Source organism: Mauremys reevesii, linkage group 10 (assembly GCF_016161935.1).
Source record: "Mauremys reevesii isolate NIE-2019 linkage group 10, ASM1616193v1, whole genome shotgun sequence".
Taxonomy (NCBI): domain Eukaryota; kingdom Metazoa; phylum Chordata; order Testudines; family Geoemydidae; genus Mauremys; species Mauremys reevesii.
Window position 1 is genome coordinate 80,475,981 of NC_052632.1, and position 14,210 is coordinate 80,490,190.

General features: G+C 43.5%; 1 protein-coding gene across 3 annotated transcripts in view; it reads left to right on the plus strand.

The window, feature by feature from the left end:
• The window catches only part of LMF1 (lipase maturation factor 1), a 329,598-nt gene that overhangs the window by 280,105 nt on the left and 35,283 nt on the right, over window positions 1-14,210 (plus strand). For all 3 annotated transcript variants that reach the window (XM_039493486.1, XM_039493485.1, XM_039493487.1), the window contains one exon: window positions 10,075-10,258. In XM_039493486.1, the coding sequence (XP_039349420.1) occupies window positions 10,075-10,258 (184 nt within the window). The remainder of the gene's footprint in view (window positions 1-10,074; window positions 10,259-14,210) is intronic.

Here is a 14,210-nt window from a genome sequence, read left to right on the forward strand (position 1 = left end):
TGAGCTGCTTTTGTGATGGAGATTAAGCTGAGATCACCAAACTCATTGCATGCAAGAATGTAAGCTGGAGTCGAGCCAGCTTCCCTCTTTCAAACCTTATCTGGGTGACCTATTTAGCCCTGCTTTCTTCTGGCAGTTCTGATCGCTTTCTGAGTTTGTTTGGGATTCACAGAACAGGCTTATCTGCAGCATAAAACAGAACGAGCGGAGAGAGGTAATTACTTTCCTATGTGTTACTGTGCGCTAAATAGTTTTGCAAAACAGATTAAATCCTCATGAAGATAGAGTCAAAAAGTGAACAAGAGATTAAATGAATAATAGGGGAAAATTAAATGTTCTTACTGTTGTCATTTAATGGGAATTTCTTGACTGTGCCTACAATAACTTTTGGGGAAAAACTACATATATAAGTATTTTTCAAACTGAAACCAGATGGGGGAATCGTAGCCTGTTTTTCTTTGTGGGAGGCTGTGTTTTCATGGTACGCAAGTAACTGGAGGCACATTAAAATCAAATTTGGCTTTCAAGGCTTGTCCTTCCTATCTTTTTGCAGGAAGGGCTGACTCACGATGTTATGAATTTCAGATTATCACTGTGGGAGGGGATTCTTTGGAGGAGGGGCCGGAGATTTCAAAGGAGGAAAGTTAACTATTTTACCAAAGGAAAAACGAAAGAATGGGGAAGCCCGAAGTCTGCCTCAAACTCTCCCGTCCCAATTTTTCATGGGCAAAGGCCTCTATGCTTATTGCTGTTGTGGTTTTAACTACAAACAAAAGCCTGCTGGGCAATTCTCAGTGCAGGTAAAATGTATGATCCCTGCCCCGAGGAGCTGACAAACAAATCTCAGACATGATGCAATGAGAAGGTGACAAGGCACCGGGGATGGGAAGAAGAGAGGAATAACCTCAGTAAGCCAGTAAGACAGGACAATGATGGAACAATGGCTAGGACAACCCAGGATGGATCACTGGAGGTTTTTTCCCCCCGAGATAAAATAGACTGAACACGTAGAACACTTGATTCAGACAGTTCCTCATGGGTGTCACAGGCGGAGTGGGTCTCCAGGAGGGCTTTAAAAGAGGAAAGAGTAGGGGCTTTGCAGACCAGCCCGAGAAGGGTGCTCCATGCGTAGAGGCAGGCATAGAAGAGAAGCAGAACAGTGGTTGTTAGTGAAACAACTTTGCTCCCTGATTTCCCTGGGTCGCTTGCGCTCTGGGTTCGGCATGGGGACTGCACTGGTTACACTGGTGGTTAATTTGCTAGTGCTGGAGAAAGACCAGTTGCCATGTCTGGGCAGCTGCTCATCCATCCCAACAGCTCTCCCGTTGGGGCCCTACAAAGTTCCCTTTCTTGTTCCCCACCTGCAAGCCCCTCTCCTCTCACCCCCCCCCACACACACTTAGTGTGAATTGGAGGACAGAAGGAGATAGGGGGACAATCCTGGTTGCAATTTTATAAAGACACAGGTGAGACACAGCTCTCCGCTTGACATCCTGCCACTAACGAAGCCAATGGAAGCTTTACCGTTGATGGAGTCAGGGTTTCACACACCATCTTCATTAAACCCAGGTGGTGCGTTGTGTCTGATTTCCCCGCAACCAGCAGAGACTTGGACTAGAAAGAGAGTGAGGTGGCCAAAGCTCCATGTGGACAAGCTAGAGCTGATGGTGGTAGGATGGGAAAGCATCTTGAGCTCGGTGAGATTAAAGGGTGCTCTCTCTTTCTTTTCCCTTCACCCAGTACGAGGAGAATTCACCTGCCTCTTCTCCAAGAGATGTCCTGTTTAGTGACATCTTTGAACTCCTGCTTGTTCCCCGATCACCAAGTGCAACCTCGTGGCCAACAACTGCCTTTTCTCATCTGTGTGTAATACACGGGAACCTGGCAGTGAGTTATCGATGCAGTGAAAAGCCAAAAAGTCGGACTAACTAAGAGATACCATTCAGAAGTTTCAGCTGAAACAGGATGCAGATGTTCGCCTGGGATAGCTGCAGGAAGTGCAGTGTGCCAGTTCTCAAATGATTCCACTGGTTACCTCCTGGCTCCTGTGTGCAGTGGCTTGGCATTGATCCATGTAAGGCTGGGGCCCTGTCTAAGAAATCTGCTTCCTTCCCCACTGTGACATTTGAAGTCAGCTGAGGAACCATCCCCAAGCCCTGAATAGCTACAGCCAGGATCTTCCAAGGGGAGGAACTGTCCTCTCCTGGTTAGTTCAACAGCTTGAGCGCGTTGATCTGTGACATAGAGAGGACTACGGATGAAAAGTGCCATATAAGAGCTAGAGTATATTGTTCTGCCAATGCATAGATGAGACAGTCTCTTTGTTTGAAGGCCTTTTGCTGGAGCAAATGAGCAGGAGTTTGTCATGTATGTTATGCGGAAGAGGTATTTGTTTGGATTTTTTTTCCCAATGATAAATATAATTTGTGCCCTGTCTCTTAAAAATTGATACCTGCCCCTAGTGACCTGGCTACTGGACGTGTGTGTGTGTGTGTGTGTGTGTGTATTCTCCGGTACTACTCCAGTACTAACTAGTGACCACATCCACGTGATCTGATGTAGCCTGCAAATTCACAGACATCCCTAGACTGTGTTTAACTGTTTACAAGCTATTGTTGCTGTTCCTGCTGGACAAATATACAGTCTGTTACAAAGAATATGAGCTTCTAGTACCTACTGTATGTTTACAGCAATCTCTGCTTTAAAAATAAATGAATAAACAGCCGAACAAAGAAGTGTAACCTGTAAAAGACTTACAGGGGTAGGTGCCCGTTTTCTGACAGAAGGGTTTGGTAACAGTGCAGGGGACAGAAATATAAGGAATAATTGTTTTTGGGCCTAGAACCAGGAAAACTACTTTTCCAAATTAATCCAGCGAGAGCCATGAATCCACAGTATTTCATATCACACTTCATAAAACTCCAGTCATAATCCATAAAACTGACATTATTAGATTAAAAACCTCAGTTCCTCCTATAAGGAGCTTGCTCATTAGACATGCTGTAGTTTTATAACCTTAAAGTTCCTACCCAATTACCATGATTAATACTGTGCTTTAATAAAAAAAAAATCACCACGGGGGTTGGTACCATCTGTTTGTTATAATTGTGCATTTCAATATTGTCCAGCAAAAGAGAGGTGGACACTTAGTAAATACAAGTCAGCATCAGGCTAACGATGGCACAGTACAGAAGTAGGTAAGGAGAGGACGCAGCATACTGTTCTTGATTGTAGTATGTATAAGCCTTTAAAACAGTGTAAAAGGAGTATTGGTTGTTATGCAGGATGCATATTGAACTGTCATTCTTTACACATCTGATGGCAAAGGGACAATTGTTCCATCTGCACATAGGTAGAATAACATCTGTATAGTGCTTTTCATGCACAGACCCCAGCCAGCTTTTCATAGGAGGACAGTTTCATTATACCCATTTTACAGATGAGGGGACTCAGGCTTGGATAGGGAAAGTGCCTTGCTCAAGGTCAACCAGCAGCCTAGTGGCAGAGCCAAGACTAGAAGCCAGATCCCCTGCAGTCCAGTGCAATGCTCTATCCCATTATGTTGTTGGAGATATTTGCTCCTCCAGCTGTGAGATGGATTAGGTTGGTTGATACGCTGGTGCTCTCTGGAGGACAGATGGAAGCTTCCCTCCAGTGCTTTTTCTTTCTTTGGGAGGAGAAAGTAAAACGTGAAGAATTAGGAAGTTGTGTGGAGAAAGGGAGGATTAGATAAATGTGCTCTGGCAGCCAAAGCAAATACTGGTCTGAATCATGAGGATCCACTAACCCCAAGGTATCCTGGGCCTAAAGGATCAGAACTGCAGAAGACAGTTGCTACTCAGCTGACAGAGTTTCAGTCTTAGCGGTGGCCAGACATATCTGTCACATAACATAACCTCTTTCCAGAAGTGGCCAAGAAGCGAGTCGTTAGGACAGCCAACAATCGTAGAGGTTGAAGAAATGACAGTTTCACTAATCACTTAATTGACTTCCAAGTAGAAGTTGTTTTTTTTGGCCAGCCTCAGGATTAAATGGTATTTGTGCCCCCCGGGAAGGGTATAATATTAACCATTTATTGAATTTGTTCATTGATGCCTTTATATTAATCAAATACCCAATTGTGATCCGCAAGATTCAATTTGAGTAACTTGAGTTAAAAATTTGTCAGGTTCATAATTCCACCCACAGACCAAAAAATGCCAAACCTATATTATTTTTGAATCCCCTGATTTTTGAGGGCTGGTGGAAATAAGATATTTTTGCTTCTGACTTCCAAGCAGTAAAGAGAGGTGAATCACTACTGAAAAAAAAATGCATGTAACAGACCACCCAGTTGCTACTTATAAAGCTGTAAAGTGATCCTGTGTCAAACTGGCAAACCGGAGAATTATTTTCTTAATATTACCGCAATAGTGCAAGGAAAATCAAATAAAAACCAAGAACATGATTTCCTAACAAAGTAGCTAGGTGAGAAATACATTAATGAATACAGGCTGATTAATATGCATTGAACTTACAGCTAAACTATTCGTGGATCAAAGTGGGAACTGTATACATATTTGCTGCTCTGAGTACTACATGTTACATCGCAGGAACTTACGTCTGTATGTCATTCAGAACCAAGTGGTGGTGTTTTTTAAATAATTCTGAATAATTATCCAACATGGGCTAAGAGAGTAATTTTGTTTACGAAAAAGCAATTAAGACTTCTGCAATGTTCTGTAATTGGGTATGGCTCACCCCTTTAGGATTCGGTCGCACTGCTCCTTGAATGTCCTCTCAGCATTTTCAAACATTGCAACTTGCAAATATGGACTTAACAAAGCTATGCCCATGTCAGACAAATAAATGATATGATTTTGATTTTGTTTTAATGAGTAAAGTTAAATTATTTTAATAGAACATCAGCTGAAAGGCCTCAGACCAATAATATATGTTTTATTAATGTTTCAATGGTAGAACAACATTTTGGAGACCACCAGTGACTCTAGAAAGTAGGGAGACTGAGTATGCAAAACAGGAGAACTTGTCTAGGAAAGAAAGAAGCCAAACTGTATGAGCATACTTGAGGATACTGCAAAGGGAAAATCAGGGGACTAGTAATAGGATATTCAGATAATTCTAACTGAGATAGTCTTGTGGTGAAGATGCTGGATTGGTATTCAGAAGATCTGCTTTCTGTACCTGATACAAACTCTCGGTGTGACCTGGGTGAACCCTTAGTTGTCTTGTGCCTAAATTTCCCATCTGTAAAATGGAAATAATTCTCCATTTCTCCCATCCTTTGTCTTGTGTGTTTTCTTTGTAAGCCCCTCAGGATATTGATTGTGTCTGCATAGGGTCTAGTACAATGGGCCCTCATCTCAGTTGGAACCTCAGGTGCTTGTGTAATACAGTTTAATAATAACAATGACCTCTATGTCACTTTTCTCATCTGATGATGCTCAAGTATCCATCTAATATGGTTGCACTCCTCATCACTGACCACACCTGCACAATTGGCACTAACTGGACCCCTTGCTGACGCTCTCAAGAGGGGGCTAAGGATTGAATGGGCCTTGAAAACAGAACCTCTCACCCCCAAAGTAATCCATCTCCATGAGGGTTGAGGTATGTTGGCAGGGCAGTGTGACGGAATCTTTAAAGGCAATACATACAAAGTCACTAGATATTCCAATGTCTAGAGACGGGGTGATGATGTGATGCAACCTTGGACTCAGGGCCGGCTCCAGACCCCAGCGCGCCAAGCGCGCGCTTGGGGCGGCATGCCACAGGGGGCGCTCTGCCTGTCGCCGGGAGGGCAGCTGGCGGCTCCGGTGGACCTCACACAGGCGTGCCTGCGGATGCTCCACCAGAGCCGCGGGACCAGCGGACCCTCCACAGGCACGCCTGCAGGAGGTCCACCAGAGCCGCGGGACCGGCCACCGCCAGAGCGCCCCCTGCGGCGTGCCGCCGTGCTTGGGGTGGCGAAATTCCTAGAGCCGCCCCTGCTTGGACTTCCAGTCTCTAGAAAGTATCAGGGGGGAGCCGTGTTAGTCTGTATCCACAAAAACAACAAGGGGTCTGGTGGCACCTTAAAGACTAACAGGTTTATTTGGACATAAGCTTTCATGGGTAAGTGGTTTTTTACCTACAAAAGCTTATGCCCAAATAAATTTGTTAGTCTTTAAGGTGCCACCGGCCTCCTTGTAGTCTCTAGAAAGCAAGCTTGGACCCCCATGCAAATCGTGCTCTAAAACGGCGGGTAAACAATTCACAGGAGGATAAAGCGTGGCTGCATGAATAGAGAAATGTGCTTAAAAATAACACTACCAATCAAAAAAAAACAGGAGTACTTGTGGCACCTTAAAGACTAACAAATTTATTTAAGCATGAGCTTTCGTGAGCTGCAGCTCACTTCTTCAGATGCATAGAATGGAACACACAGACAGGGGATATTTATACATACAGAGAACATGAAAAGGTGGAAGTATGCATACCAACAGGCAGAGTCTAATCAATTGAGATGAGCTATCGTTAGCAGGAGGAAAAAAACTTTTTGAAGTGATAATTAAGATGGCCCATAGAAGGTGTGAGGAGAACTTAACATAGGGAAATAGATTCAATTGGTGTAATGACCCAACCATTCCCAGTCTTTGTTTAACCCACAGTTAATAGTATCTAGTTTGCATATTAATTCAAGTTCAGCAGTTTCTCTTTGGAGTCTGTTTTTGAAGTTTTTTTGTTGCAAAATTGCCACCTTCAAGTCTGTCACTGAGTGGTTAGAGAGGTTGAAGTGTTCTCCCACTGGTTTTTGAATGTTATGATTCCTGATGTCAGATTTGTGTCCATTTATTCTTTTGCATAGAAACTGTCCGGTTTGGCCAATGTACATGGCAGAGGGGCATTGTTGGCACATGATGGCATATATCACGTTGGTAGATGTGCAGGTGTATGAGCCCCTGATGGCGTGTCTGATGTGATTAGGTCCTATGATGGTGTCACTTGAATGGATATGTGGACAGAGCTGGCATCAGGCTTTGTTGCAAGGATAGGTTCCTGGGTTAGTGTTTATGTTGTATGGTGTGCGGTTGCTGGTGAGTATTTGCTTCAGGTTGGGAGGCTGTCTATAAGCGAGGACTGGCTTGTCTCCCAAGATCTGTGAGAGTGAGGGATCATCTCTAAGGATAGGTTGTAAATCTTTGATGATGCGCTGGAGAGGTTTTGTAAATCATCAAAGATTTACAACCTATCCTTAGAGATGATCCCTCACTCTCACAGATCTTGGGAGACAAGCCAGTCCTCGCTTATAGACAGCGGGTTCCTCAGTCTATACTCCGGTCTCACTCTGGCCAACTCCTGTTCACCACAAAGGGAATTAAGGGCTTATTTGCACATGCTGTTGCACCAGTTTAGAATATGGTGTAATTCTAAACAGATTTAATTAAATCAAGAAAAAGTCTGTATGGACACTCTTATTTTGGTTTAATCCAGGCCTGCTTCGGTTTAGCTTAAGTTAATTAGGAACAGGTTGAAGACAAACCGCAATAAGCCTCTAAAATAAGAGTGTACACACAGGAGTTTGCACCGGTTTCATGGAACCCATGCAAGTTTCTGTGTAGACAAGGTCCTAAGGATCTCAGGATTTGACCTGAGGGCTACATGTGTTTTTTTGTTGGTGTTTTTTTTTGTGGTAAAACGGGAAATTATTTCATCTTATTTCATTTCAAGTTATTTCATCTTATTTCATGCTGCCCATCAACCCTTATCAAGAGTTACCACTAAGCACACGAAATAGGTGCAGTACCACACAGATGCCACTGTTTGGTACTTGTTCACCTGGTGATTCATAGATTCCAAATTGTAACTATCTAGTCTGACCCCCTGTATAACACTGGCCAGAGAACTTCCCCAAAATAATTCCTAGAGCAGATCGTTTGACTAAAATCTTGATTTAAAAATTGTCAGTAATGAAGAGTCTGCCAGTTCCAGTTAAAAATATATATCTTAGTTCCAATCTGAATTTGTCTAGCTTCAACTTGCAGCCATTTGCTCATGTTATACCTTTCCCTGCTAGATTGAAGATCCTGTTATTAAATATTTGTTCCCCATGTAGATACTTAGAGTATAACCAAGTCATGCCTAACCTTCTCTTTGTCAAGCTAACAGAGCAAAATTCTGCCTTCCTTGACAGCTGTGCAACCCCAGTGACATCAGGGGAGTTTTGAGAGTGGGAAGCAGTAATAATGATGGAGAAATTGTCCTGTGTGTTCAAGTGGTATGTGGAGTTCTAATGAAAGGCTCCGAATTTGGGTTTGTAATTCAGCCTGAGCAGAGATGTAGCTCCATCTTTTCTGTGGCTGACACATGAAAATGGCAAAAAAGTGACATCATGTAACTTTAAGGCTGTAAAATAGAGCCATATGCTCTGAAGGCATGTGATTCATGACCACGGCAAAATGGACTGTGCCCAAGAAATGAGTTCTTTATGCTCATTAAGATTGGTTGGGGAACTGGGTGCAAGAAGGTTCTTTGGATTTTCAAATCATTGTAATGAGAAGAAAAAATATCCTATATCTCAAAAACCTGGCCTAATATATACAAATATTCATGCTCTCCCAAGAGCTTTCAAATGTTCCCACTTTTTCTGTTCTGCGTTACACATGCAAAACATCCTCATAAATGGGTAATAAAAGCTAAAATAAAAAATACCTCTTCAAAAACACACAGATATTTAAGGGCTGCTTTTTAATTAGAAGCGCCAAAGTTTTCTTCTAGGGTTTCTGAAACCTTGGTTTCACCAACATGTGGGCATAATCAGGAAGTAACCACATAGATAATCAAACATGGAACCAAACAGCATAGTCACAGAGGTGAGTAGGGAAATCAAGTCACCATGCACAGGAGATCCTTTTCCCACTGAAAGTAATGGCAGAACTCACTTTGAGTGTCCGTGGGAGCATTTTCGGGCCTATAGTGTGGTGGGTTTTTTTTGCCATGTCTTTGGTAATTTCAGACAAGAGGAAGTTCAGCAGAGAAACGTGTGCAGGGTTGTGATAACAAGGTATCCAGGGTTTTCTTGTCACTGCTATTGGGTGCATGTAAATAGCTTCTGAGAAAGGACTGTGCTCGCTGTTGTTTCAAGCACTTTACTCTGGTTTACGCTCTGTGTGGTATTACAGTATACCCTTTAGGGGCCTTTCTCCTGTGAGTGGTCATCCCAAGAAGAAAAAGTGGTTACTTCCCAGTGATTGCAGTTCTTTGAGGTGGTTGCCTCTAGAGCTGTGTGGAAAGCCAGGGCTGTTGCAGGGGAATTGTCACCAGACATTGCGTGTCTGAGGTTACATGAGAGAAGTGCCATCCACAGCCACTCAGTTCCTCCTCCTCCATGACTGTAGGTGGAGGAAGCTCAGCCATTTTTTCATAACGTTCCCCAACACACACACACACACACACACACACACACACACTTTTTTATTGTGTTTTTAGTGGTTTAGAGTAGCTGTAGGATTGCAACGATCACGCAGTGTCAATGTGCACTTGGGTCTCCAGTTAAAATCAGCTCAGTGCACGGTCCCTCCAGAGCCAGGAAATAATGCAAGGGGAACCCCCTTTGCAGTGCAGAAGCAACCGGGTACAAATGTTTATACATATTTTTAAAGTAATTTAAAAAAAAATGGATCTACTCAACATTTCCATGAGCTTGAGCAGGTGAAAGCCCCTGTGGCACAGGGCTGTCTGGCCCTGTCTTCAAGATCCACCGGCAACGACGAGTGAAATGATGTTTGAGATTTGAGGCCTTCCCCAGAGGATGACCACAATGACCGTAGAGGTTTCTCTACAGGTTGGCAGGGCATGTTCAGACTCCCAGATACTTTGTTACAGTCACTGCAGCTGTAATTATCACTGCATCTAACCTTGTTTCAAGAGAACAAACCATTGTGCACATAGACGTTTCCTTTCCACCTATAGACAAATGCTACTGTACTAAGGCTGGGACACAATCGCTTGGAAACCTGGCCAGATGACACTTTTTCAGTGCATTCCCCTGCCTAAACTCTCAACTACCCAGTGCTTTCATTCTTTCCTACTTAGGTGGTCTTAATTATCAGTGGGAACCTGAGCTTCCTCAACTGGTTAACCATAGTGCCCAGCATTGCCTGTTTTGATGACGCCTGCTTGGGATTCCTATTCAGTTCCAAAGAGGGATGTGTGAAGGACCAGGTGTTGAAGATACAAGCCAAAGAGGCAGCAGGACAGAGGCTTCCTTTGAGATACGGTAGGTCATTCCCGTGAGGACTAAAACCTTATCTACCTAGTGCTCTTATCACTTTTATTCCAAGCTCGGCCACTGGCCTGCTGGGCAAGTCCCTTCACCATTCTGTGCCTGTTTCTCCTCCTGTAAAATAGGGATAATGATACCTCCCTTTGGAAAGCACTTTACATGAGCTAGGTCTGATTATTATGTATGCAGGGGAAGGGAAGTATCTTTGTGTGACAATTCCCTAGGGGGATCACTCACATTGAAGGAACTCTGGATCTTAAAACCTAAGCCTCTGCTATTTACACTAAAGAACCATTAGCACAGAGGTAGGAGCTGACTTATACACTTCTATCCTCCAGCTACATGGGGGGATACTTACATGGTGTTAGTGTGGGTTGTATCTGCTTATAGAAAAATAAGCCCCTAAAGCTAAAATTCTGATATCTTTGCTCCTGGTGGGTGGCACCTTGTTCCATTGACTTCAGTGGGAGTATTTTAAGGTACTATTCAGCACGAGGAAAAGCATCAGATGTAACAAAGTAAGCAATATATAGGTAGAAAACTTGCCTCCGATGAAGTCAGTAACAACACTCCCATTGATGTCCATGGGACCAGAATTTCAGTGGTATTTTTTTTTATGTTTAAACGTGGAAAACGTTTTTCACATTTATCACACTTGCAGTTTTTGCAGTATTTGCCACTGACACAATGGACATAATAGCTTTGTCCAGTTGTCTTTAGACTATTCGGGAGTCGTCATGGTTCTAACATAAGCAGAACGTTTTGATTCTGGAATTAAATCAGTAATTTAATGTGGTGCCAAATCAAAAAAAAAGGAGGGGGAGGGCATAAAATCCTCTCTCACAGATTTTAAGGAGTGGGGCTATCAGACTTTGTCAAGAACGCTAGGCTTGTTCGAGCATCAAGAACTTGGCTGTCAGATTGGCCTGGGCATAAGGTTTGGCCTACAGGTATAGCATGAAAAAGTAAATAGAAGTTTTGTTAACCTGAATAAAAAAGGAACAGTGAACCATGTGGCTAATGTACACTGCTAAGATTTAAAAAAAGAAAATCATATCCCCAAAGAGAACTGATAGCGCAGAGAGAAGGGGGATTTACTTACATGAGGCTGGGTAACAGATGTAGAACTGTTTCTAGGATTTGTATAAACAATATGTAAGCAACAAATTGAACATAATATCAACATCAGTTACAGATGCTAGTTTTTAAATATACCAAACATCCCTTGGAAAGACAAAAACATGTTTACAAAATAAAATGCCTGCCCGTAGTTCTTTCCAAGCAAGCCCGATCCACCTCAGATTATGCCGTTTATTAAACAAAAGTGTTTAGTTTCCGTAATGCTCATTACATTTCATTACACTATGTATTTATTTTAAATATTTTACTAGAAGAAATCTCTTTTAGTTGCAGCATTTAAATTCCAAGTCGCTTTCCGGCAGGCTGGTAAATCCAGTGATTGGAGTGATGCTAGAGATCTCCTGTTGAGTTGTGTTTTTCAGTCACTCTGAGCAAACCTATGCCTGTCTTGTTGGAGAAGAGACAGAAAAATGGTTCTTCAGTTTACCAATCTGTGAATCATTTTGAGAATGCAAGAGATCCTCCTATGACTCAACTTCCTAAATTTACTCCAGGACATTCTCTGACGGGTCCCCGCAGACCACAAGTTAAGAGTTACTTAGAAGAACCTCCCATACTTGCTACAAACTTGGGTTCAGTCCCAGCTTAAATCCATCCCTGTTCCAGAAAGCGCTTATGCACGTGCTAAGTAAGAATGGATTGCTGAGTCGGTGCCTTGGACAGGAGGGCCATGTAGCAAAAGTCCTAGAGGAACGTTAATGCCAAGGGTCAGAAGAATGGAGTGTGTGGCATTTTATGCCCCTTTTGTTCACGTGAAGGTTTTTATAAGGAGCCTGTCACATGGGACCAGATATTCACGGCACCAGCTCCCGTCGATTTCAATGAGACTTAAGTGCCTAAGTACCGTTAAGGATCTGCGCCTTGGTATCTAAGGCCTGATCTACACTAGGGCTGGGGGGTTGATGTAAGATACGTAACTTCAGCTACAGGAATAGCGTAGCTGAAGTCGACGTATCTTATTTCGACTTACCTCCCGTCCTCATGGCACGGGATCGACGTCCGCGGCTCCCCCGTCAACTCCACTTCCGCCTCTCGCCCTGGTGGAGTTCCACATTCGGGGATCGATATATCGCATCTAGACAAGACATGATATATTGATCCCCGATAGATCGATCACTACCCGCCGATCCGGTGGGTAGTCTGGACATACCTTAAGGGTCTGATCCAAGTCTCACTGAAGTCAATGGCAAGATTCCCATTAATTGGGCTGCAAAGCAGACCCTGCACCTCTTCAGCCAGTTTCACTCCTTTCTGTTGCCATTCTCCACATGGATTATACTGTAACTGTGGTTGAAGGTCAGATCGGTGCAACTCGGAGGGCATGGTTATGATGTACACAGTGCTGTAGGTGTCCATGGTGCTTTATAGCCATGCAAGAAGAGATGACCTGTGGCCACAATGTGCTGACTGTCAAAGGGCCACATCATGCATTCACCCAGTTAGTGGCAGAGGAGTCTGAGAAGCAGGGATAAGCAGAATCAAGCCTATATTTACACAGCATCCAGACAAATGGTGACCTGGGGAGCACCGACATTCACAATAAAACTTGGCAGTCATTGGTGTTCGTATCTGATTTTTTTTTCCTTACAGGCTAGAAGCCTCAGGCCATCTGAAGGACAACACAAATTCCCTGAGCAACTTATGTATTGCTTTGCCTGATCACAGAGGCAGCCTGCTGCGATGCAGGGGGCTGGGTTAGATAACCCACCCGAATCAAGCGATTCTCCAAAAATATTCCCAGACTAAACAATTATTCAGACTATATAAGAGGTTTAAATAACCATCCCGCTCCTGCAGAGATAGGAGGAAAGCTACGTGCATTTGCTTTGAGTCTTCTCCTTTGACTGTCCACATTAAATTAAAAACAATCATAAGCACAAAAAACCCTTTTGAGGCTGCCTTAGCTTAGGTAATAATTGGAGATATACCAATCTCCTAGAACTGGAAGGGACCTTGAAAGGTCATTGAGTCCAGCCCCCTGCCTTCACTAGCAGGACCAATTTTTGCCCCAGATCCCCAGTGTGGCTCTCTCAGGATTGAACTCACAACCTGTTGGGCAGGCCAATGCTCAAAAAACACTGAGCTATCCTCCCCAGACAAAATACAGCTTATTTGTCTGATTCTCTGTAGACTGAAATACCACATTATATCCAGTACACCAGTCTCGTTTGCAGTGTCCTTCATGCAAGCCATATCCCAAAGCACTTTGCAACCTAAAATAATGCAATTCTGAAATTGAAATACACCTCTACCCCGCTATAACGCTGTCCTCGGGAGCCAAAACATCTTACCGCGTTATAGGTGAAACTGTGTTATATTGAAGTTGCTTTGATCCACCGGCGTGTGCCGCCCCCGCCCGGGCGCTGCTTTACCGCGTTATATCCAAATTTGTGTTATACCGGGTGGCGTTATATCGAGGTAGCGGCGTAATAAGTGATAGCCAAAGGAAAGAGAAGTGTACAGAGGCACTAGCCAGGGAAGAGATGAGAGTCAAAGAGAGGAGTTGTGTCAGTGGCAGGGAGATTCAGAAAAGCAGATTCCAGTGGTAAGAGCTGTGGAGGAGTGGTCTCTCTTCCACCAGCGGTGAGGAAGGACAAAGAAAAGACTGGTGTTAGGAACCATGATGGGGAATAGAGAGGGTTTAAAATCAGCTGGAGAGAGTCCATGGAGAGTCTTAAAAACAAGGAGGGCAATTTTGAACAATGTCTAAATGCCAGCTGTGGTTTTTTCCTACACTAAAACTGTTGTTACTCGAACATTTTAGACATTTTTCTTTTCAGCCCCTTCTCAGACTATTTAGAGAAAG